Source organism: Cherax quadricarinatus, chromosome 64, assembly GCF_038502225.1.
Source record: "Cherax quadricarinatus isolate ZL_2023a chromosome 64, ASM3850222v1, whole genome shotgun sequence".
In the NCBI taxonomy this organism is placed as follows: Eukaryota; Metazoa; Arthropoda; class Malacostraca; order Decapoda; family Parastacidae; genus Cherax; species Cherax quadricarinatus.
In genome coordinates, this window is record NC_091355.1 from 15,310,303 (window position 1) to 15,335,943 (window position 25,641).

Below are 25,641 nucleotides of genomic sequence, written 5' to 3' on the forward strand. Positions count from 1 at the left end.
AATTACGAAAATTTACTACACCTCAAGCTTCTATTTTAAAAACTTAAAGCGGACACAATCAATTATTTTTCTTCAGTATCTGAAAAGCTGCTGAGAGTTTTGCAGTAATTAATCAACTGGTTTGTCTTCTACGGCTAAAAGACCGTCACCCTCTACAGATTAGTTAATTTTTTCTCCTCCGGTTTTCTGGCAGTAGTTGATGCTCGAAATTGAATCTGACGTAGGAAAAGATCTTGCTATAGTTGTAATGTCTGAGACTTAAACACACAACGTGTAGTGACACATGGTTCTAAACAACGTGTCGTGGTGTGACGGTGGGTGTACACGTGTCGTGGTGTGACGGTGGGCGTACATGTGTTATGGTGTGACGGTGAACATGTGTCAGGGTGTGATGGTGGTGTACATGTGTCGTGGTGTGACGGTGGTATATATGTGTCATGATGTGACGGTGGGTGTACGTACATGATATGTGATGGATGATTGTACAATTTTTGTCACTGTATGAGACGGAAACACCTGTTTCCGGGCAAACCTAACCTGACTTGGCCTAGCCTGGCCTAGCCTAACCTTACCTTACCTAACATAACGTAAGAGAGGCCACCAGCAATGTATCAATATCATGTATATGCACCGTCACACCATGGCACATCATATACATTCACCGTCACACCATACATCATGGCAGATTCATGAGAGGTCATGGCAGGTCAGAGTTCATAATAAGTCCTGACTGATTTGAGGTATTTATAGTTCATGACAGTTTAAAGTGCATGATAGGTCAAAATAGATCTGGCTACTGATAACTCATGGCTGATCACAGTTCATGATAGTTCGTGGCAGATCACACTTCATGATGACAAATCATGAACTCTTTCATGACGTGCCATGACAGAGTTCATGACACGTCATGGAAGGTTACAGTTCATGATAGGTCAAAATACATGAACTTTTAAAGGCTGTAGATGATAGAAAGCAATAACCCCTAAGAGTTTAATGGTAAGTCAAGCATCATATCAGATAACTCAGTGCATGGAAGGTCGGTTGAAAAGATCTAAATGTTTAAATGTATGCGTGAGAATATATATATATATATATATATATATATATATATATATATATATATATATATATATATATAATATATATATATATATATATATATATATATATATATATATATTTATATATATATATATATATATATATATGCTGTGCCGAATATGTAAAACTTGCTATTCTGGCTTAAATAGCAACGCTCTATTTGTCGACTAGGGCAAACGAAAATTTGTGTATGCAATAATTCGCGGAAAAATCATTCTGAACGTAACGAACAAAATATATTTGTGTTTATTATTAAATTAATGTAAACTTATCGAAAATATATTTAGTTGGATTAGGCTAAATTAAATTGTGCTTATTATAATAAGGTTAGTTAAATTTTGTAAGGTTCTTTTGCTACAAAATTATTAATTTTTACATTAACATAAATGAAATTTATATATATATATATATATATATATATATATATATATATATATATATATATATATATATATATATATATATATATATATATATATATATAATATAGCAACAAATCTCAGACCAAGCGATTAATATCGCAAAACAAATTCCAGTAGAAAAATAAATAAGCTCAATGTGATGAGGCGAACCATTGTGATGTGCGACGGTAGTACGATGACTCAAAGTCCAGCACTTCGTGCTACCCAAGTGTCTTACTGCCCCGGTCTAGAGAAACGTGACTGTTGGTGCCTATCATAGGCCACAGGTTTGATGTTACCTGTCTCGGTTAAGGATTTTGGTAACACTAGTTTTGCTAGGGAAGTGGTCACTAAGTGCATCTTGGGAAGTGGTCACGTGAGTGCATCTAAAGAATTGGTTTGATGAGTGCATCTGGAGAAGTGGTCACCTGAGTGTATCTGGGGAACTGGTCAGATGAGTGCATCTGGGGAAGTGGTCACATGAGTGTATCTTATTTTTGTCTCCTCCCTGCAATACTTTTCCAATCTTCGTGATTAGATGTCTGTGTTCTCTACAAGGAAACATTGATGATTCCTAACGAATTGTTATCCAATAACTAAATAAGGTATTTTTGATGTTATAGCCGGGGGAATACTGACTTAGCATACTTATGCAGCCAGGATTTCTTTATGCTAATTACTTGTTAGTTTTGGATGTGATGACATTGATTTGTGAAGGCTCTGCAACAACGTAATAACTTTTAATGTTTATATTTTAAAAGTACCATTATAATCATAACTAAGCGCTAAAAACATAAGGGTCATATATTTGAAAAGGTTCTGCCTTAATTTCTGCTGTAATCTTAACTCTCAAGTGTAAAAACTCAGTCTTTCTAGAAATTATAATGGGACTTGTGAGAGATCCCACGCTCATGACATTATCCAGGGAGGTTATAAGGGCATCTGACCACACTGGCAATGTGTTAATTTTTATGCTACAACCTTCTTGTTATGATTCGAGTGATAGTTGGGTAACTGAACGAAATATGGGTTTATTATTCGTCTCTACTGTAATAATTTTTTTCTTGACAACCGTGCTAGGGGTTGGAGGACACAGGGTGGTGCAGTGGTGTGTCTGTAATCCATCCCTTTCTTCCCCCTCTTTCCTGAATGGGACACAGCCTTGACTAAACTAAACTAGGTTATGTCTGAGATTTACATCTCAATTTCCTCATATTTCAAAGCTCCTGACGAAGTACTGGCAATGAGAAAGGAGCCCTCAGCTGATTCATTTCCTCACTGTTTTTTTTTTGTGTGTGTATGTTTGTACTCACATATATCTACTCACCTATATGTGGTTGCAGAGATCGGTTCACAGCTCCTGGTCCCGCCTCTTCACTCGTCACTACTGGATCCATTCTCTTGGCTCCACGAGCCTTATCATACCTCTTCTTAAAGCTATGAATGGATCCTGCCTCTACTACGTCACTCTTCACGTACTACTTAACTCTCCATGTGTGTGTGTGTGTGTACTCACCTAGTTGTACTCACCTAGTTGAGGTTGCAGGGGTCGAGTCCAAGCTCCTGGCCCCGCCTCTTCACTGGTCGCTACTAGGTCACTCTCCCTGAACCATGAGCTTTATCGTACCTCTGCTTAAAGCTATGTATGGATCTTTCCTCCACTACATCGCTTCCCAAACTATTCCACTTCCTGACTACTCTGTGGCTGAAGAAATACTTCCTAACATCCCTTTGATTCATCTGTGTCTTCAGCTTCCAACTGTGTCCCCGTGTTGCTGTGTCCAGTCTCTGGAACATCCTGTCTTTGCCCACCTTGTCAATTCCTCTCAGTATTTTGTAAGTCGTTATCATGTCCCCCCTATCTCTCCTGTCCTCCAGTGTCGTCAGGTTGATTTTCCTTAACCTCTCCTCATAGGACATACCTCTTAACTCTGGGACTAGTCTTGTTGCAAACCTTTGCACTTTCTCTAGTTTCTTTACATGCTTGGCTAGGTGTGGGTTCCAAACTGGTGACGCATACTCCAATATGGGCCTAACGTACACGGTGTACAGGGTCCTGAACGATTCCTTATTAAGATGTCGGAATGCTGTTCTGAGGTTTGCCAGGCGCCCATATGCTGCAGCAGTTATTTGGTTGATGTGCGCTTCAGAAGATGTGCCTGGTGTTATACTCACCCCAAGATCTTTTTCCTTGAGTGATGTTTGTAGTTTCTGGCCCCCTAGACTGTACTCCGTCTGCGGTCTTCTTTGCCCTTCCCCAATCCTAATGACTTTGCACTTGGTGGGATTGAACTCCAGGAGCCAGTTGCTGGACCAGGTCTGCAGCCTGTCCAGATCCCTTTGTATTTCTGCCTGGTCTTCGATCGAATGAACTCTTCTCATCAACTTCACGTCATCTGTAAACAGGGACACCTCGGAGTTTATTCCTTCCGTCATGTCGTTCACAAATACCAGAAACAGCACTGGTCCTAGGACTGACCCCTGTGGGACCCCGCTGGTCACAGGTGCCCACTCTGACACCTCGCCACGTACCATTACTCGCTGCTGTCTTCCTGACAAGTATTCCCTGATCCATTGCAGTGTGCCTTCCCTGTTATCCCTGCTTGGTCCTCCAGTTTTTGCACTAATCTCTTGTGTGGTACTGTGTCAAACGCTTTCTTGCAGTCCAAGAAAATGCAATCCACCCACCCCTCTCTCTCTTGTCTTACTGCTGTCACCATGTCATAGAACTCCAGTAGGTTTGTGACACAGGATTTCCCGTCTCTGAAACCATGTTGGCTGCTGGTGATGAGATCATTCCTTTCTAGATGTTCCACCATTCTTCTCCTGACAATCTTCTCCATGATTTTGCATGCTATACATGTCAGTGACACTGGTCTGTAGTTTAGTGCTTCATGTCTGTCTCCTTTTTTAAAGATTGGGACCACAATTTGCTGTCTTTCATGCCTCAGGCAATCTCCCTGTTTCAATAGATGTATTGAATATTGTTGTTAGGGGTACACACAGCGCCTCTGCTCCCTCTCTCAGGACCCATGGAGAGATGTTATCTGGCCCCATTGCCTTTGAGGTATCTAGCTCACTCAGAAGCCTCTTCACTTCTTCCTCGGTTGTGTGTACTGTGTCCAGCACACGGTGGTGTGCCCCACCTCTCCGTCTTTCTGGAGCCCCTTCTGTCTCCTCTGTGAACACTTCTTTGAATCTCTTGTTGAGTTCCTCACATACTTCACGGTCATTTCTTGTTGTCTCTCCTCCTTCCTTCCTTAGCCTGATTACCTGGTCCTTGACGGTTGTTTTCTTCCTGATGTGGCTGTATAACAGCTTCGGGTCAGATTTGGCTTTTGCTGCTATGTCGTTTTCATATTGACGTTGGGCCTCCCTTCTTATCTGTGCATATTCGTTTCTGGCTCTACGACTGCTCTCCTTATTCTCCTGGGTCCTTCGCCTTCTATATTTCTTCCATTCCCTAGCACACTTGGTTTTTGCCTCCTTGCATCTTTGGGTGAACCATGGGCTCATCCTGGCTTTTTCATTATTCCTGTTACCCTTGGGTACAAACCTCTCCTCAGCCTCCTTGCACATTGTCGCTACATATTCCATCATCTCATTAACTGGCTTCCCTGCCAGTTCTCTGTCCCACTGAACCTCATTCAGGAATTTCCTCATTCCTGTGTAGTCCCCTTTCCTATAGTTTGGTTTCATTTTGTCCTGGCCTTCCTGCTTCCCCCTCCACTTGTAGCTTTACTGTGTATTCAAAGCTCAAAACCACATGATCACTGGCCCCAAGGGGTCTTTCATATGTGATGTCCTCAATATCTGCACTACTCAAGGTGAATACAAAGTCCAGTCTTGCTGGTTCATCCTCTCCTCTCTCTCTTGTAGTGTCCCTTACGTGTTGGTACATGAAGTTTTCCAGTACCACCTCCATCATCTTAGCCCTCCATGTATCTTGGCCCCCATGTGGCTCCAAGTTCTCCCATTCGATCTCCTTGTGGTTAAAGTCGCCCATGATCAGGAGCTTTGCCCTGCATGCATGAGCTCTTCTGGCCACTGCAGCCAATGTGTCAACCATCGCTCTATTGCTCTCGTCATACTCTTGCCTTGGCCTCCTGCTGTTCTGTGGTGGGTTATACATCACTGCAATTATCACCTTGGGACCACCAGAGTGAAGCATTCCTGCTATGTAATCACTTTCTTCTCCGCTGTCTCCTCTCTCCAGCTCATCAAAATTCCATCGGTGTTTGATCAGCAATGCCACTCCTCCACCCCCCCTTGTTCTTTCTGTCTTTTCTCAGGATCTGGTAGCCCGCTGGAAAGATGGCATCTGTTATCATACCTGTAAGCTTGGTTTCTGTGATCGCTATGATGTCTGGTGATGCCTCTGACTCTTTCGTGCCACTCCTCCCACTTGTTTGTTATTCCATCAGCGTTTGTGTACCATACCTTCAGTTTCCTTTCCAACACTGTGGTTTGGGGGGCCTGTGGGGGTGGGAGACCTGGTAGCATACTGTGGGATTCTATGTTTGGGGGTTGGGTGGAAGCTGTGGGTATGGATTGTATTGTGTGTTGGGATGGTGTGATAGGTTGTGGGGTTCTGAGGATAGTTGTGTGTGTGCTTGCCCTTGCTGCTCTGTTCTGCTCTGACTGACCTCTGCTGGTTCCATCCTTGTCTCCTTTCCTATCTCCTTTCGCTTTTTTGTCCTCTCCCTCAGCTGCTGTCTCTCTGTGTTCTGTCTCTGTCTAGGAACACCTTCTTGTACTCTTCCGAGCTTTTCAACCGTGGTTTCTCTTGGAGGATCTTGTTCCGCACTGTTTCTGTCCTGAGAATCAGCTTGATCGGTCGGTTTCTTCCCTTCAAGTACCCCCCTATTCTCTGAAAATTTACAATCTCATCCATGTCTTCTCCCCCTATTTCCGTGATTTTCTCAATCTCCTTTCTTTCTTCCTGCCGTCTTTCAGTGTGTGTCCTTTCCTCTCTCTCCAGAAGCCCATGGATAATCACTGATTTTGCCCTTTCCTCCTCCCATTGACTCTCCCTCGGTGACTCTGGTTCCTGTCTGTATGTGGTCATTTTCTCCCTTGATTTTTCTAGTGGCTCTTGGTAGTATGGTTGTGCCTCAGCATTCGACCTATCTCCCTCTCCATCTGCACCCATCTGCTCTTCCCTTCCACTCCCTGGCCCTTCTTTGCAGGCTGATATGACCTTAGCATAATTCATATCTCCTTCCTTCCTGTTCAGCCTCTCATCTTCGTATGGTGTGTCTTCTCTGGTCACTACCCCTGAGACTTGCTTCAGCCTGTTTACCTCAAATTCTAGGACCTTTACCCTGGCAACTGCAGTTTCGACTTGTGCCTCCCAATTCTTCGTCTCCTTCTCCAACCTCTTTTCCCATTTCACAGAGAGCTCTTTCTCCATTTTTTCAGAAAGCTCTCCTAATTTTCTCTCCCATTCTTGCTCTATCCTTGTCCACTGTTCCTCCATCCATTCCCCCCTACCAGTACCATTGTCATCTGATCCCTGATTCCTGCGAGTCCCAACCATTTTTTTTTAGTGAAAGAGAGAGAGAAAGAGAAAAAGAAAAAGGAGGAGAGAGTGAGAGATAGGGAGAGAGAGAAGGGGAGCCTAGAAGGAGGGGAAAAGAAGGGAAAAAGGGGGAGAAAGTGAGAGAGAGGGAAAAGGTAAGAGAGAGGGAGGAGTGACAAGGGAAGAGAGAAAAGAAGAGGAAGAGAGAAAGAGAGGAAGAGAGAGAGGAAGAGGGAGAGAGAGAGGGAGAGAGAGAGGAAGAGAGAGAGAAAGAGTGAGAGGAAGAGAGAGAGGATGAGAGAAAGGGGGAGAGAGAGAGAGAAAGAGAGAGAGTGAGAGAGGAAGAGAAAGGAGAGGAGAGGGAGAGAGATGGGGGGAAGGAAGGGTTATAGGGTCACTTCACAGGAAGGTGTAAAATCCTGTATATATATATGTGTGTGTGTGTGTGTGTGTGTGTGTGTGTGTGTGTGTGTGTGTGTGTGTGTGTGTGTGTGTGTGTGTGTGTGTGTGCATACGTGTGTGTGTGTGCTACAACTATTCAAGTGCCTAACAGCAGTGTTGTTCTCACCTAGTGTGTGTGCATATGTTTATGTAAACAGTCCTTATTTCCCACGTATGTACTACATATGTATTGTATATGTACCCGATCTCTTGGTTCCCACTGTAGTCTTATGCGTTTAAAATTAAGTTAAAAAATAAATACACTAGGCTTCGCCTATATGCCGCTACCTCTAAATTCTATTAAATGCCAGTAAATGCTGCTTATTCTAATTCTAATAGCTCGAGGAGAGTGACCCCCAATTCCAGCTAGAGACAGGTACTATTGACCCCATGCAACTCAAACTAGGTGAATATTACTTGCGGCTGGCAGTGGAGTAACGTTGTGGGTCTGTCCTGTCCCAGAAGTTGAAGAAGTTTGATGCTTCTCGGTAATTTTTCCACTAACTTCCTGTATGCACTATAGTCTCTAGCTCTTCTAATTTTTTCACTCACTCACTGTATTTACTGACACATCTATATATATCTCTTATCTCCCTGGTCTTGAGTCGCACTTATTCTTCAAAATACCCCCACTGCGTTATTATGGCAACACTATTTAGGCCTGACAACCGTTCACCCTTCCAACGGCCTCCACTAAACACTCAGCCACTATTTCCTTTGTTTTCTTTTCTGTGATCACTTATATTTCCTTTTTTCGGATATAGGCGTGCACACGCCCATATCCCACACTCTATTCCTTATGGCACAGTCAGAAATTACACCACCAAAACACGAGCTCAAACCGCGTGACTCCTCCACGTGTGTGTGTGTGTGTGTGTGTGTGTGTTCGTGTGTGTGTGTGTTCGTGTGTGTGTGTGTGTGTTCGTGTGTGTGTGTGTGTGTGTGTGTGTGTGTGTGTGTGTGTGTGTGTGTGTGTGTGTGTGTGTGTGTGTGTGTGTGTGTGTGTGTGTGTAGAGTAAAAGGGCGCTATCCGTGGAATTTTGGTATGACCTTTCAATGTTTAGCTTAATGTACTTATTCCAACCCGAGTAAATGTACAGGGGCGATAACGCACAGAGAATCTGTACATATTCAAGCAAAAACCTTAGCATACATTGCAAACACACATCCAGAAAACACAAACACACACACACAATCGGAAGCAATTTAATACAAGTAATGAGACCTGGAGACTACCACAACAATATCAACGCTTCTACATAATGAAGCCATTGTGTTTCCCTCCTCTTGTCGACTTGCATACAATGGGCTGCCAGGGCAGACCTACTCACGTACACTTGTTTACAAGAGAGACTAAAAGGACTTCCTTAACATCTTTAGCTCAACGAAGACGAACCTTTGGAGGAGGTTACATCAACAGACACATCCCCGAGGCCGATCTTATCCTTCGTCCCGTTCTCTATAACCACCACTTTCTTCTTCGGCTTCGTTTTCTGTGGTTGGGTCTCCTCCTTCCTGTTGCGGTCTTCAGCGGGTTCTTCCTGAGCTGGGTCGGTGGACGGGGCTACAGCCGCTGTGGAGGAGGACGTCGAAGTGGAGGAATAGCTTTTCCTCCAGCGAGTGACGATGATGAGGATGAGGATGAGTGTGAGAAACACGCCCACGATGCTAAGGAAGATGATGATGAGAGGCGAATACAGAAGAGACTTGTTTTCACCTGCGGGGAGGAAAAGAAAGGAAAATATTATTTTGGTTGTTGAGAAAACACATCAGGAAATCGCCAAACGTCAGTGTTCGTGATGAACAGATCCTCACAATAGTTACAGACAAACTAACGGAATATAACTAGAGATAAACAAATGAGATCTAACTTGAAACAAACCAATGTACTCTCACATACCAAAGTAAACTGCCACACTCACTAGTGACTAACGAACACGATGAAGATCAATGGTATAAAATGCCTGCATAGCAACACACTTACTTGTCCATTCCAGGCAGGTCCTTCTCAACTCAAACTACTTCTCAGTATTCCACACCTGACTGATCACGTCACTATGCTCCCTATATATACTCATGTACTCTATTCGGGTAGATCTGTGTGTGGCTTAATTAATTCCACTGTGTAGGCGAAACGTAGCCAATAAAGGATCGCATTATACTGTATTTGTGTCTAGTTTTCTAAGTAACGAACACACACACACACAATCGACGCAGATCGACAAGCTCACACTCGCTAGGGACACACCAACACACTCACTAGACACAGGCTAGCACACTTTTGCACTAGAGATTGAACAATTCACTCTTGCTAGAGACAAACCAGCACATTCTCACTATCTGCAGACGAACCAACACACACAAACTCAATGGCAAAAATTAACGCACACTCACTAGGCGCAAACTAGCACACTTTCACACTAGACACAAAAAAACTCCCTTTCTCATAAGAGCAATATATAAGCACACACTTCCTCACTAAACAAAACACAGCACTCTCAGAGTCTCTAACCGTGAGTTAACATACCCTCACACTAACTGGACACAACTCTAACACTCGCTAGACACAACACACTCATATCCCCTTAATCACAAGCAACACTCACACCCACTAGACACAAACAGCGCATTCTCACACTCACTAAAAGTATCAAGTTCACTGGGAAAACGTTTATCACTACGTTTCATTGAGGACTGACCTTTATGAAGTGTGTACTTGATAAAGTCCAGTTCTAGAAGAAATTTCATGATAAATGTTTTTCTGCAGTGTCTTTCTCACTATCTGTCGGCTAACCCCGCCGTTTATACACCTGTATTCACCAGAAAGTCTCACACACACACAAGAGACAATTTAACACACCATCAGTCTAGAGAAAAAGGCTCCATCAATACATGAAACAAAAAATATTTACAAAAGGCACGTCTAGCAATACATACATATACACAGCGACAGTCAATAAAACAAGGGCGCTGCCACTTTCTTTGGACAATGATAAAAGCAATTGTGTTCAAGTTGAATGTGTGACCCTCGCTCCCTCGATATATTTTCAAATTTGTTTTACGCAAACAGGCTTTCTATATTTTACAAACCTAGACTTGAACAATGAAACAGGAAAACAAATAGGCACATAAGAATGCACACAAGGAATCAAGCAGATATTTTAGACATTGGCAGGGAAGTTATAAGAACAGTGGAGCACTGTAGTAGATACACAGGTCCATGAAATACTTGTCTTTTACGAGAGACTCGAAGATTCGAACCATGGATCATGCGTGAAGTATGTCCACCAGGACTTTATATGCCAAGAAAGTTGCAGAAGACTTACAGTCCCTTGCCTGATAGTTCCTTCAACCAAACCTTCAGTAGCCCTGCTGGTCAATGCTTGACAGGTCTTTTAAGCTACACTGCTGTGGGTGTAGTCATACTCAGCGCACACTATTAATATTTCCGTGATTGAAATAATCTAGAAACTTAAATTTTGCCGTAGTCCCTCATGCTGTCTTCGAAGATTTTTCTTTAAGGTATAAGTATGAGTTAAGCTGAGATGAGGAGCTGGAGTTGAGAAGTGTGAACTGAGATTTCAGTTGAGAAGTTTTGGTTAAGGAATCACTTGAGGTAAGATAGAATTTGGGTTATGGTGGAATTTGGGTTGAGAAGGTTGAGCTCTGGGGAAATTTTGGTTGAGGTGGAAGTTGGGAGCATGTGCAACGTGGGTTGAGATTCAGTTTGAGTGGAGGTGGAGTATGGGTTAGGTTAAGGTAAAGTTTGGGTTGAAGTGGCGTTTGGGTGGATCCAATTGATCCACTTTCCTGTGACCACCCGTAAAGACACTTGGTCAATTCTACTGTAATTACCCTCACAGTCACTTGATCCACTTTACATTTACTACCAGCACAGTCACTTCAACCACTCTACTGTTACTACTCTCACAGTCACTTGATCACCAGTCTGATTGGACAGTTCCATCATACTCTGTGGTCTGTACATATTTTCTTTGTTGCTTGCTCTTGCTCTCTCTCTCTCACGATATAAAGTTTTCACATTTTTATTTACTCGTATATCTTTCGACTGCCTTTCTGTGCACTCAAAATTGTATTTGAAAATGATATCACTGTGAATGTTTTCAAATGTGGTTCCATGAATATCTCATAAAAACTGATCGATGAAAAGTGGTGACTTAGAAAATTACGCAGATAAAAAAAAAAAAAAAAAAAAAAAAAAAGAGGCCAAAATGTATAGATCATTTATACGAGTGTTTTTTTTTCCTCTCTCTCTTTTGAATCGGCTTGTCAAAAATTGTCGTTAGTTTCTATTTCCGTCCTGCACAATGTGACAGGCTCACGTCAGCAGTCATTCTTTATCCTGAACGTAAATACAATTGACTATCTTGTATGTCGTTATTACGTCCATGCTGACACTTACGTTATTAGTGTTTTCGTTTTGTTCTAATTTATTTAGTCCATTGTCTAATGAATTAGTTTTGAAGAAAATCCTCTGATATTCTCAAATTTTCTAATGATTTTAGCTTAACGTTCCTTCATGAAAGTGTTGAACTCCTTATCACTGGCTATATACAAGTAGAGAATGCCATCCTAAAAGAACTTTTTATCACGAGAAAAAATTACTTGCATTTTTTTAATACTGCGACACGCCTACCACATTATCATTTATATTAGCTTCAGTGGATGGGTTAAGTGTCATGTCTACCAGTAGACATTTTTTTTCGTGTCAGACATTTGCAACTTTCTTATGTCACATAATATGGTAATGTTGGCCTGGTTCCTGCTTATCCTCCCCTCATTACGCTGCTCTTATTACCGCTGCTAAATTATTGTAATTGTAACTAAGCGCTAAACCCTGTCACTGTTAAATGGTGACTAATATCTTGGAACATTCGTAGAACGTTGCTCCATTTTCATTTGCATTATTTGAGGGAAGGATGAGATAGGCTTGGATTTACAAAATTCTTAGACTTACGTGCGTCAAATTCTGTATTCTTGGCTGATTTTTCTGGACACTTTTCTCAATCATATCCATTATCTTCCTCCTCATACTGCACAGCTCAACTCTCACCTTTAATACACACTATTCCATTGCAGTGATTAATATGTTAGGAGATTTGTTTGCCTCTCCCAGCAACCACTCACTATTGTTAATTTTTTTCCCTCTAACTCTACTCTTTTTCCTCCATCTGTCTGTTAGAATAATATTTTCAACGTCCCTGCCTGTCAAACATTTATGCCCCCTTCTCCCTCTGCCTGCCAATCAGCTAATTGTTTGCCTGCCTATTAGACAACTATTTTCTTTTCCTCTTTTTAATGACCTATTTTTTTTACCTGCCACTCGGACAAGTGTTCCTTTCCTCCGCTTGTAAAACAACTGTGTCCTCCCTTCTCGTATCAACCAGTTATTTCTTTTTGTGCTTATCAGTCCGATATTTTCCCCTTGTTCTTCTTCGCGTCACATAACTACTTGTAATAATCAAACCTCCTTTTTGACTACTCAGTGAGTTCAGTTGGTTTCTGCTGTTCTTGCAAATATTTTGTCCTGTTGATTCCATCACTTGCAATGGTACATGCCCCATCCTTGTGTTTTTCATACTATTCCTAACCTTTTGCACTATCCCGTAGCTTTAGCCTTGTACCTATACTGATGGTTCCATCTTTAGTATTAAGCTGGTGGTCTCATCACTGGTACTGTTTTGTGATTCCTTAGTTAAAATTGACCTGATGATCTCATCATTGATTCTGTTCTAGTAGTTCCATCCTTAGCAATGTCCTGATGGTCTTATCCTTGATAATGTCCTGTCCATTCCACCCTTAGCAAGGTAGTGATGATTTCATTCTCGACACTGTCCTGTCGATTCAATCCATGTCATTGACGTTGAAGTCCCATCCTGGGCAATTACCCGGTGTTTCCATTCTTGGTACTGTCCTAGTGGGCCTATCCCTGACACTGCCTTGGTAGTCTCAGCCTTTGTACTGTCATCGTGGTCTCGTCCCTATATTATCTGGGCCATTTATCAGACAGCATTTCCAGATAAAGTGTGAAAGAAAATGCAACTAGGCAACGATGTTACTAATGATCCCACATACTTTTTCAAAGTATTCGAAACTGTCGCTCCTGTTTGCTCAAAAAGAACCAAATCAAAAGTCCACCTTTAGTTTTCTTATCGAGATGGGTGAAGTAGGTCGTTATTTGCTGGATTCCTGCCAGAGAAGTTGCGCAGGATCTGCAACTCAAATACTTGGAAGAGGAATGTGACTAGTTAATGGTCCAAATCGGAGTGAAACGGCGGTATTAACTGCATCTTCGCAACGCTAAACTTTTTTTTTTACATCTCGTTCGCGAACCAAGAAGCACAGCTCAATTTTTTTGCAGTGGTAACACAGGAGATATCGTCACTTAAACATTAAGAAAATAGCGGAACGACTCTCTCTGTAGAACGATCTCTCAAACTAGAAGAAGCTTTACCAGAACAGGACGCAACAGCCAAGGCAACATTGCAGCCTTCCCTGTAGTGGTTGTGATAAACAAGTCATAGGTGAGAATTCATGCTATATAGATATCAGAATTCCAGAGCACTAATACGCAAGTAGGATCAAAATACCAGCAACGCATGTGTACTTTATCGGAATAAACTATCACGCCTATGGCATGGCAAGACGCCAGATTCATTATCAAGAAACAGGACAAGATCATTTAAACTGACCTAACCATTGTCCCAGTGAAAGATTCTTCTGCAGAATGTCTTTTCTAGAGTATTGTGAGTAGCACGTTATTTAGGTCCACTACGACCACTCCAGTCATCAACCGTAATCACTGCCTCCAACGTCTTTCACCACCCTCCACCACCACCTTTCACCACCACCTTTCACCACCATCCCTCTCCACCACCATCCCCCTCCATCACCACCACCCTCCAGCACTTTCCACCACCACCATTTCCCTCCACTACCACCTTCCGCCACCACCATCCCCCTCCACCTGCACCTTCCGCCACCACTATCCCCCTCAACCACCACCCTCCACCGCTACCCTCCACCACCACCACCCTCCACCACCACCACCACCCTCCACCACCACCACCCTCCACCGCCACCACCCTACAACACCACTTTCCACCACTTCCTACATCACCACAACTAAGGCTCGCCAGAGAGTCAACATTTACTCTTGACTTGTTCGGTAAGTAAGTTTCCGCCTGAGGCTGCAACGAGCGGCGCGTCAGGAGTGAAGTGGATGGGAAGATTACTTCGTTGTGTCATACAGACCTGCAGAGTTTTCCTGCCTGCCCTCCAGATCACCAACCATCCTCGATCACCCCTCTCAGCCCTCCCTCCCTCTCCCCCTCCTTCCCTTTCTCCTGTCTATGTCTGTGTTTCTGTGTGTCAGTCTCTGTCTCTCTCTCTCGTTCCTATGAAGAAAACACGGATTTTTACAGTAGTGACAATATATGTCGAAGATTTGTTACACAGGGGCGAGGATTAAGGATATTATTGATATATTTACTGCGGTGATAACACACACTTCAAAAGATACAATTTTTGTGACTCATGTTGACAATAATGATTTAAAGTAGAATAAGATCGGAAGACACTCTCATCAAGAAATTCACTGGTAAGAGAAACCTTGAAACTGCAGGAGAAGTGTCAAAACACGACGTAGACTCCAACACGCTCAGCAGAGACATAGTTTTGATTCAGAGATTTGAAGATTTGTGTGAAAAAAAGAGAGAGAACTTTCAAAGAGAAGACAACTTGTTAATGGAAGTCCGATTTCATTTGAGCGACCTGCTCCACAGTGCACGATTTGGATGAATCTTACATGAAGTAGTAAATGTGGTGAAAGAGAAAGGGAAAGTAGAAGGGATAAATGAGGTGACGAAAGAGATATCAGACAGTCACATCTAGTCAGGGAACTAGCGAGACCAAGAATTTTAACTAAAGTCAACTGGTAGACCAGTCTAGCTGAAACAAATATAAGGTTTTAAATGCATTTTCGTAGTATTTTTCAAGACGAGGACGAATCATCAGCATACACATCATCAGTAAGTTCAACATTATTCTTCAAGGTGAATTCTGGCTCAATAAAAACAGCCATATGACAGTAGAGATAGTTTTGCTGTGTTACATTATTTTCACTGAAGCTCGTACAAGACAGACAGATCGAACACACATAATGGTATACTTAAATTGAAAACTACGATGAAAAAGAATAAGACTCAATATATGTTAAAACTTATGGAATGGAAAACGAAAAATTGATTCTCTGAGGTATTTTGTCCTTCCCCCCAAATAAAGCCAGGAATGACTTTTATATAACAAAATTAAAGCAATAAATAATAGCAAAGAGGCAATAATAGCTAGCAGTTTAAATGCCATGTATATTTGCCGGAGCAACCCATGTGATCAAGAAGCAACCAGACTTGCCATCATGACTGACGACAGCTCTTTAAAACAAACTGTCACGTCATTCAGTCGTTACAACAGTCTGAATCAAGTCCCGACCACAGGTTGAGACCTTATCCAATTAGTATAAGTAGGAGAGAAACTATGACAGTAGCCACAACAGCAATCGATTCAAAATACAAACGATAATATCTTAAATAATATTATCACGTTTACATCTACAGAGAAGCCAACATTGATTATATGCTCCGAAATATACAATTTAAACATGATCTATTTACAAATTATTAATATCGTAGTGGAAATTTGGAACAGATTTATAAGAAAATTTCGAAATGCAGAAAACAATATAATACAAAGCAAAATTATGAGAGGAAGAAACAAAGCCAGACTGGGTAACAAGAGGAAAAGTTGATATTGCAAGCAAATGCAAGTGACTATTGTATCCACATACAGTTACAAACTACGATAAAGAAATAAAAGGGAATTCGAATGACGAATTTCACACAATATGAAAACTGATTCAAAATAATTTTTCAATTAAGTTAGTGTTATATATAAAAAAGATAAAAGCAACGATAGAACATTTAACTTGCTATAATGGAGGAATAATTAGCAACAAAAGAGACATAACATCAATATTCAACACGACCTTCAGTTCTGTATTTGCAACTGAACACGACACCAATATTTCCAGGCTGCAGCATTACGTTTTAGTTGCTAAATATGATAAAACTAAATGAGCAGTCATGATATATTAATATACTTTGAGAATTTGAATATTAACAAATCAAGTGACCAAGACGAACTGAGTTATAAAAGGAATATAGATACCAAATTACCGACCCACTAAATTATGATCTGGCAAATCATTAGACGGCAGTGTGCTAAACAATTAGATACTAGCAAATATCTGGTCCTCTACATCACTATCCCGTCAGCTTAACATCTGTTTCAGGTCAACACATGGAAACTTGTTAGGAAAAGATCGTTAATTTTCTCCAAGACAACAATTTAATAGCTAAAAATCAAAATGAATCCTGAAACAAAAAATCATTACCTACTTACCTGATATTTTTAATTATATACGTATAGAAAAACTACGAGGAAAAAAATCCAAAGTATATATGCAGAATATCTAGCTTTCCAAGAAGCATTTGATAAGATACCCCAACGAAAATTGCTGTCTAAACCAAAGATCACTGGCATAACAGGCAAACCTCATGCCTGGATTAATGGCTCGCACAGAGAGAACTTCAAGTGGTACTGAACGGCTAGACGTTAAAAAGACGTTAAAAAGGGATAACACAACATTTGTAAGAAATGCAGATCCAAGGTAATTTATTTGAAAACAGAGTGATCCGGATAAGTTAGATCTGTGTCGAAGAGGAGGAACACGAGTTTCAATTTTGATAGGTGCAAAGCAATGCATTTTGGACACAATAATCTAAAACATGAGTACAAAAAAGTCTGGCACTAAATTAATCTAAACAAGTGCAGAAACGTAATCATAAACAAAAACTGCAAAAATACCAAACTATGCCTAACTGCCTGCAACAAAGCTAGATTTCATAACTAGAAATATTGAGTGAAAACACATTTGACTAAAACCTTGTTAGACCTTATTGAATTTATGGTTCAATTTATATTCCCAAATTGCACACAAGTAGAAGCTTGATTGGAAGAGATACAGAGAAGGGCAACGAAATTAGTGTCGCTAAGAAACAAGCCATATTAAAAAAATGACTCAAAGTACTTAACATTTCCTCGATTTCCCAAGGAAACGAAGACTACGAGGAATTTACATGCAAATATTTAAGGTGCTGAATAGTCTGGATATACTCAAACAGGAAGAATCTTTTGAAGTGCAAAGTGAGTCACTAATGGGATTCAGGGAAATCGTTTAACCAAACTTGAGTCCTGGATGTGGGAAGTACAGTGCCTGCATTCTGAAGGAGGGATGAGGATTTTGCAGTTTGGAAAGTTATTTGAATTGCGTTGCCTGCCTATTTCTGGCAAGACAGCTACTGAATTCTTGTTCGTGAATATATTTACGTTGTCACCCTACCTCGGTGAGTGATATCCTAAGAATTAAAAATCCATGCCCTTTTTTTCAATATAGCATGGTCATGTTTCATCCGGGCAGTGGCCGCAGGGAAAAAAGAGTGGGGAGAGGGCTATCTGCTTTACTAGCCTTTCCTCAGACATCAAGATAACAGATGACAGACTCAACAGACAGCCTCGGTGCATACTTCAAATCCCTCCATTATCTGTCTTTCCCCATGTACTTCCATATATTTCCATGTACTTTCCTCTGCGGAAAGCTTTAAGAGCATGCAAAATATGACATCCATCGATATTCTTTTTATGCTTCCTATTACAAATTTAATTAAATTCCTATCAGAAGTATTTGTTGAGCAAGAGTATTTTCCGGAACCTGTGTTGAGATTTATTAATTAATTGATAGCCCTGTAAATACACCAATATCTCATCTGAAATTATTGTTTACCTGAGTTGAACATCTGGAGTCTACGAAATGAGCAATAACTTGCATAAATGTTTATTGGTTTTAAAACTCAAATTATTATTTTATTATTGAAGTTCATTTGTATAGTGAAGGTTTCAAACCTTAGAACATTTTTCCTATTACTTGAATTAGTAATAATTTTTAATAAAGATATTTACATTAATAAGGGCACAAAAAATATATTCGAGCTTTTTGAAGCATTTACTTCATCATAAAATCAGTGGTCGTTTTCTGCTACGGTGCTTATAGTAAAGTATAATTAATTTCTTGTTGGAAGCTATTAATCAATTACTATTATTTTACAGACTGCTAATTATATCAAAGATTTGCCGAAACTAAAACTTCACTGCTGCGATATAAAGACTTCAGTACATTCAACATGAATGCTTGCAGAGGACTTGTCTGGTGGACATGGAAATTACTGGTGCACGTTGCATCACAAAGTTTGTTAAAATTGAACCAGATTCCCATAGTTTGACTAACCTTCGGTAAAGCGACTGCGACTCACCCTGACTACATTTGCACTGGATGTTTTTTCCCTAGAGATGTTTTCCACGCGAGAGATACGGACGCGGTCAAAAGATATGCACTGCCGATCCTTACTATGGATAGTGGGCAAGTAATTAACAAGAGACTGACGCATGCATATCACTGCATTTAACTGTTAAGTCGCTCATCACAGTAGTGATCGGAACTTCTTGATAAGAAATAGAGCTCTGAACATTTCTGGGTGAGCATAGTACCATGTATATCGCAAGAAGTGCACATCACCCGAATAATATCTGCAACGAAGGCACGTCTGACAAGCATAAGATTAGCTTTCAGGAACCTCAACAGAGTCGTTGACGACATTGCGTATATATCAGGTACATCTTGGGGTCTGCAACACCAAGATGGAACCCACATTTTATCGTTCATGTCAAGAAACTGGAAAAACAATGCAGACTTTTGCAGTGAGGCTAACATGGGAGATCAGTGGTATGAGCTATGAAGAGTGAATAGAGGAGCTGAACCTATTGACTTTAGAGGAGAGAAGTACCAGGAGTGACATGATAACGTACAAAATACTGAGATGATGGGGTGGACATTGGCAGACTGGTCGAGAGGTGGATAATAGGAACACGGGAACAACCGAAGTTAAAAATGCAGATGAATCGCAGGGATGTTAGGGTATATTTTTTTAGGCTCAGTGATCAAGAAGTCGAATAATCTTTACACAAAGAGGAAGAGTCAGAATCTATAAACAACTTTAAAAATAGGTATAATAAGGCTCACGAAACCACGAGAGGGGAAATTCAACAGCGATCAACGGAAAGGAACAGCCAAGAGCTGAGACTTGACCCCTGCAACCACATATAGGTCAGAATGGATAGGTGAGCGCGCGCGCACACACACACACACACACACACACACACACACACACACACACACACACACACACACACACACACACACACACACTACGTACGTTTACGTTCATGCCAAGTAATCTTTTCCAGCAATTCCTTATAAAAATATATAAATTTTTCTCATCGCTGAGAGTTCTTCATTTCTCTCACAGAGAAGACTGCGTCAGCACGGGACTACCCTGGTATGCACAAATTCCGTATCCACCCTTAATTCTCATGACGAAATAGAACTGGTTAAGGGATAACTACGGTGGTTATAAGCTCATGATACAATGATATTAATAAAGCTAATAACGCCAAAACGTAATAATGGGTAAATATGTTGGTAATAATGTAATTAATTAGAACATAATAAGAGGAAACTGTGGTAGCAACTAAGTGTTTTTCACCTTAGAACATAATTAAAGGCATCAATGGTATTAGTAAATCATGCTATACATTGGAATATAATAAGAGGTAGCTATAGTAGTAAATCATGTTATATATTAGAATATAGTGAGGTAACTGTAGTAGCTGCTGATCCCAGGAACTGGAGCGATCCTATCCTTCCTCGCATGAAACCTGATTACCACCCATTACGCAGGCGCTGTTTGACCCCCCCCAATGAATATAGTTATAATATTAGCTACAGACAATGATAATGTTCCTGCTGATGTTGCTAGACTAGTACAGTCATGATCTATTAAAATAATTGTTAGTTAATGACTTGACTTCCCTTTTTTAAGCGACCTTAATACTCAGCTTTAGAATATATATAATGAGAAACTATGATAAGATATTACGAGTATTTACCAAGGCACTTGCCAGCAAGTTTAAAATAATCGCCGGCAATAAATACTGGTTTTGGCGCTGTGCACACGGCAGCCATGTTTCCAATACCAGCTGATTTATGTAAACAACTTCTTTGGCAGGAAACAGCTGGAGTAGCAGGACACGCAGCCACTGTGGTCAAGATAGTACCTGCAGTCACTGTTTCTAACATAATCAAGTTTCTGGTACTTGCCAAGAGAAGTAAACCAGTACATACAATCATAGTTACAAAGAGAACTGAAACACTGCATTCAGTCACAGTTACTAAGAGAACTGAAACAGTATATTCAGTCACAGTTACCAAGAGAACTGAAACAGTACATTCAGTCATAGTTACCAAGAGAACTGAAACAGTACATTGTCACAGTTACCAAGAGAACTGAAACAGTACATACAATCACAGTTACCAAGAGAACTGAAACAATACATTCACAGTTACTAAGAGAACTGAAACAGTATATTCAGTCACAGTTACCAAGAGAACTGAAACAGTACATTGTCACAGTTATCAAGAGAGCTGAAACAGTATATTCAGTCACAGTTACCAAGAGAACTGAAACAATACATTCAGTCACAGTTACCAAGAGAACTGAAATAGTATATTCAGTCACAGTTACCAAGAGAACTGAAACAGTATATTCAGCCACAGTTACCAAGAGAACTGAAATAGTATATTCAGTCACAGTTACCAAGAGAACTGAAATAGTACATTCAGTCACAGTTACCGAGAGAACTGAAACACTATATTTTAATAGTTATCAAGAGAAGTGAAGCAGTACAGATGCTTTGTACCCGAAATTCTAAATACAGTTGACTGATGTGCATAAATCTGCAGGTGTAACTTCGTGCCACACAACTCTCTCACTAGTATATAAATATTATAAATACTTTCTCACCGGTATTTAATTATCATGAGTATAGAGGTTACTGGCATGACATGAATTTCCTACTATCTATAAGAAAATTGCACAATGTACAATGGCATATGAATGCAAACATGATATATACTTTTCAGATTTATGAACCATACCCTGGTGGATGGCAGAAGCCAAGACTTAATGACTGTTTGACAGTATTACACGTATTTCTATGATACATTTAAGTATCAGCTATACCTTTATCTGATAGCTATATGTATCATAGTAAATTGATTGTGTATGATAAAAATAAATTTGTGAGCAGTATTATTTGCATGAAAATACTCTGAATGGATTAGAGTTTAAACATCTATCTAGGATGTAGATACAAAACTATTATAAAATTTGTAAAAAGGCAAGCGTAGGCAAACCATTCACCCTCGTAATTGTGAGTGGTTTTATTGTAAATTGAAAAAGATTATGGAATTTATGTCTCCTCTCCCAGGGACTGGTTGACACACGAGATCTTTTGGTAATGCTGGTGGATTACGGGAATTGTTAAATCATTAGAATAGAATAGTAAGCGAATGATACTTTATATTATTTCTACTGGTTTGATAGATTGCTGGCATATTACTTGGGATATTTTATATATTCTGTGAGAGTAATTTAATGTGAGTTTCTAATATGGATGGTTGGGAAGAGTAACTGTAGAATGTGGCTTAACTCGAAGCTACAATTTCACTAAGATAGCACGAAGGCTGGGATGTTTAGACAACATGAAGACTGGGAAGTTTAGACAGCATGAAGGCTAGGATGTTTAGACAGCATGAAGACTGGAAAGTTTAGGCAGCATGAAGGCTGGGATGTTTAGACAGTATGAAGGCTGGGATGTTTAGACAGCATGAAGGCTAGGATATTTAGACAGCATGAAGACTGGGAAGTTTAGGTAGCATGAAGGCTGGGATGTTTAGACAGTATGAAGGCTGGGATGTTTAGACAGCATGAAGGCTAGGATGTTTAGACAGCATGAAGACTGGGAAGTTTAGGTAGCATGAAGGCTGGGATGTTTAGACAGTATGAAGGCTGGGATGTTTAGACAGCATGAAGGCTAGGATGTTTAGACAGCATGAAAACTGGGAAGTTTAGGTAGCATGAAGGCTGGGATGTTTAGACAGCATGAAGGCTGGGATGTTTAGACAGCATGAAGGCTGGGATGTTTAGACAGCATGAAGGCTGGGATGTTTAGACAGCATGAAGGCTGGGAAGTTTAGACAGCATGAAGAATGGGATGTTGAGGCAGCATGAAGGCTGAGATGTTTAGACAGCATGAAGACTGGGAAGTTTAGACAGCATGAAGACTGGGAAGTTTAGGCAGCATGAAGGCTGGGATGTTTAGACAGCATGAAGAATGGGATGTTGAGGCAGCATGAAGGCTGAGATGTTTAGACAGCATGAAGACTGGGAAGTTTAGACAGCATGAAGACTGGGAAGTTTAGGCAGCATGAAGGCTGGGATGTTTAGACAGCATGAAGACTGGGAAGTTTAGGCAGCATGAAGGCTAGGATGTTTAGACAGCATGAAGACTGGGATGTTTAGACAGCATGAAGACTGGGAAGTTTAGGCAGCATGAAGGCTAGGATGTTTAGACAGCATGAAGACTGGGATGTTTAGACAGCATGAAGGCTGAGATGTTTAGACAGCATGAATGCTGGGATGCTTAGAGAACATGAAGAATAGGATGCTCAGCATGAGAGGAAATTTCTTCATTAGAAACTGACTAAAGAACATCGCATTCGTTTTCATGATCCACAATATTTAATGCCCTTTTCAAAGAAAGTTGGCATATTTACCAGGCAAGAACAAATCATTATGTTCAATGTTAATGAATCTAATAATTTGCCTTGCGTTGGTGTGTGGCTGATCGGGGACTATTTCCGCTGATATGGATTTATCATCCGTTTCGTAGACATAATCACAATCCAGTTCCACGCACGGTGATATAAGAAGAGGCAGACTGGCGTTTCACCAAGGTTATTCCTTTATTTTTTTTAAGATCCTTATAAACAGATCGGCCGGGCCTTGGGGACAGTTTGCTTTAATCAGTCTACTTTTCTTGATAACTGTCTCTAAGTGTTTATAATATTCCATAATTGTTTTTCTCAGATCCTCTATGCGCCTTGTCATAAATTTCTATCTCCTTGGTGCGGGTTGTGTAAAATCTCTCAATCAAGATATCTAGGCATCGCACATGTGTCTCGTTCATTGATCATTACATAAATACATTTAAGAGTTTTTGATATACTACTTCTTTGTTTGAAATAGAGTTTCCGAATTTATCTTTGATTGCTTTGAAACTTAGAATTCATGTTCTTGTTTGGTACATGATAAATATTCTTGTTGGTGAAACGGTGAAAAAAAAATTTTTTTTGATAGTTGTCTTTTTTTCCACTATAACTGCATGAATTCTGAGCCCACATTAATTGTTTTCTTGGCCAGAATTAATCATCTGCATAAAAATGTGAACAGTGAACTCAGTGAGCGTATTATATTCACCATGGAGCTTCTGGTCGAGTCCCACTGCCTCAAAAAGTGAAGAAGAGTGACGAGTGGTGTTATAATAGGCGAACATCTGCTTCCAGGTATAGCACTGAAATGCACCGCTTTAATTTTCTTACAGTGTGCTATAAGCATTTACCAGTGCTCAAGATATACGACCAAGAGTGTGAGAAAATATATTAAACAAGTCTAACTTTCCGTTTTCTGCAGTAAGAACCACGTTCCTGAAAAAAAGTTTAGTCTGCTTTAAAAATGTTCTCTTTCCTTGTCACCTTAGCTACTGGCTGCTCTGTCATGCTGAAAGTTTCCTGTTTAAACTTTTTCATGTTATCCTAAAAATCTTAACCTTTCTTGTAGACTTCACTATTAGCATATCTCACTTCTGACTTCCTTTTATCGCGTTGTCGCCAGGTGGGTAAACACCTGTGATGGTGCAGCTGCCCCGGTAAATATGCTCAAGAAGTCTGAAAAATCTTGATGAAATGGATTTATCCAACTTTTTTTGCACTATTTCAGTCCAGGAAGCAACCTTAGACTCGTCTCTCCTGATGCATCGCTTCTCAATCTAGGATAACTGACACCTGGACATTGGAACAGATCTGTTCACGAAATGGGCCCAGTGATGGTGCTTGATAATCGCCTGTGACATAACACGTAACAGTACCTGATTTCAGGCTAAATCGACGTGTTTCTTGCGCTGTCTGAGCCTACTTTCTCGAAGTTTCACAGTAGTTAGGTCAACAGCAATGAGGCTGAAAGATTTTACCTATTGCAAATTACCAGGGAATCATGTTTCGAATTCAGTAAAGATGGAAGTTCCAATCACACACTACTCTCAACATGAACACGAGCGCCCGAGCTAATTCAAAGTTTTGAGAAATTCAGCATTCCCTATAGTATATATTGAATTTGGTCACTTTGTACGTTGAAGACGAAGTTTATCAGGAATTCCACATTTCTCTTGGCCATGCAAGAACAGTGCTTCCTGGTGTATCGTAGATTGGTGTCTGTGTTTTTTATCATTTGCTGTATGATTCCTATTCAAATGAATGTAATCCTTAACCAATGTTTCAGATGACGAATTGCCTGCTCAACATGCAATCAGAAATGCACCGTGAACAAAATACAGTGTCTATAAATTCCACCTCACGATTCTTACATATGCCATCCCTAGTGTCTTGAAAGGTCTATTAGTTGATCGTAATCAGATTTCTAATTATGTTGTCTATAGCCCCTGTAATATGTAACGTGTTTGTGTGCTTCTACTGTGACATTTCATGAGGTTAGAGTGATTATTGTTCTGTCCATAGAGTTGATTTTCAGTTTCTCTTTTTTTTTGTCAGCTCCGAGTTTCATTACTGGTTTCAAGGGTTCGTGACAAAATGGCTATGAATTTCCTGTATTGTTATTTAACACAAAATTCATTTTGTGCTTGTGTTTACCCAGCCTTGATGGTGAACTTTGAAAAGTAAATTCTCATCTGTATTTTCAGTTGCAATGTCCATTTCGAACAGTAAATGGAGTGTCTTTGAACAAGCTTAGTAACTGGTCATCTTACTGCCTGCCAAAATAAATTAGATGCACATACATCCTTTTTCTTCTT

General features: G+C 40.4%; 1 protein-coding gene across 1 annotated transcript in view; it reads right to left on the reverse strand.

Moving 5' to 3' along the window:
- LOC128700087 (neural cell adhesion molecule 2) overlaps positions 1–25,641 on the reverse strand; it is a 379,174-nt gene that overhangs the window by 13,558 nt on the left and 339,975 nt on the right. The window contains exon 11 of the mRNA XM_053793043.2: positions 8,861–9,181. Coding sequence (XP_053649018.1) covers positions 8,861–9,181 — 321 coding nt within the window. The remainder of the gene's footprint in view (positions 1–8,860; positions 9,182–25,641) is intronic.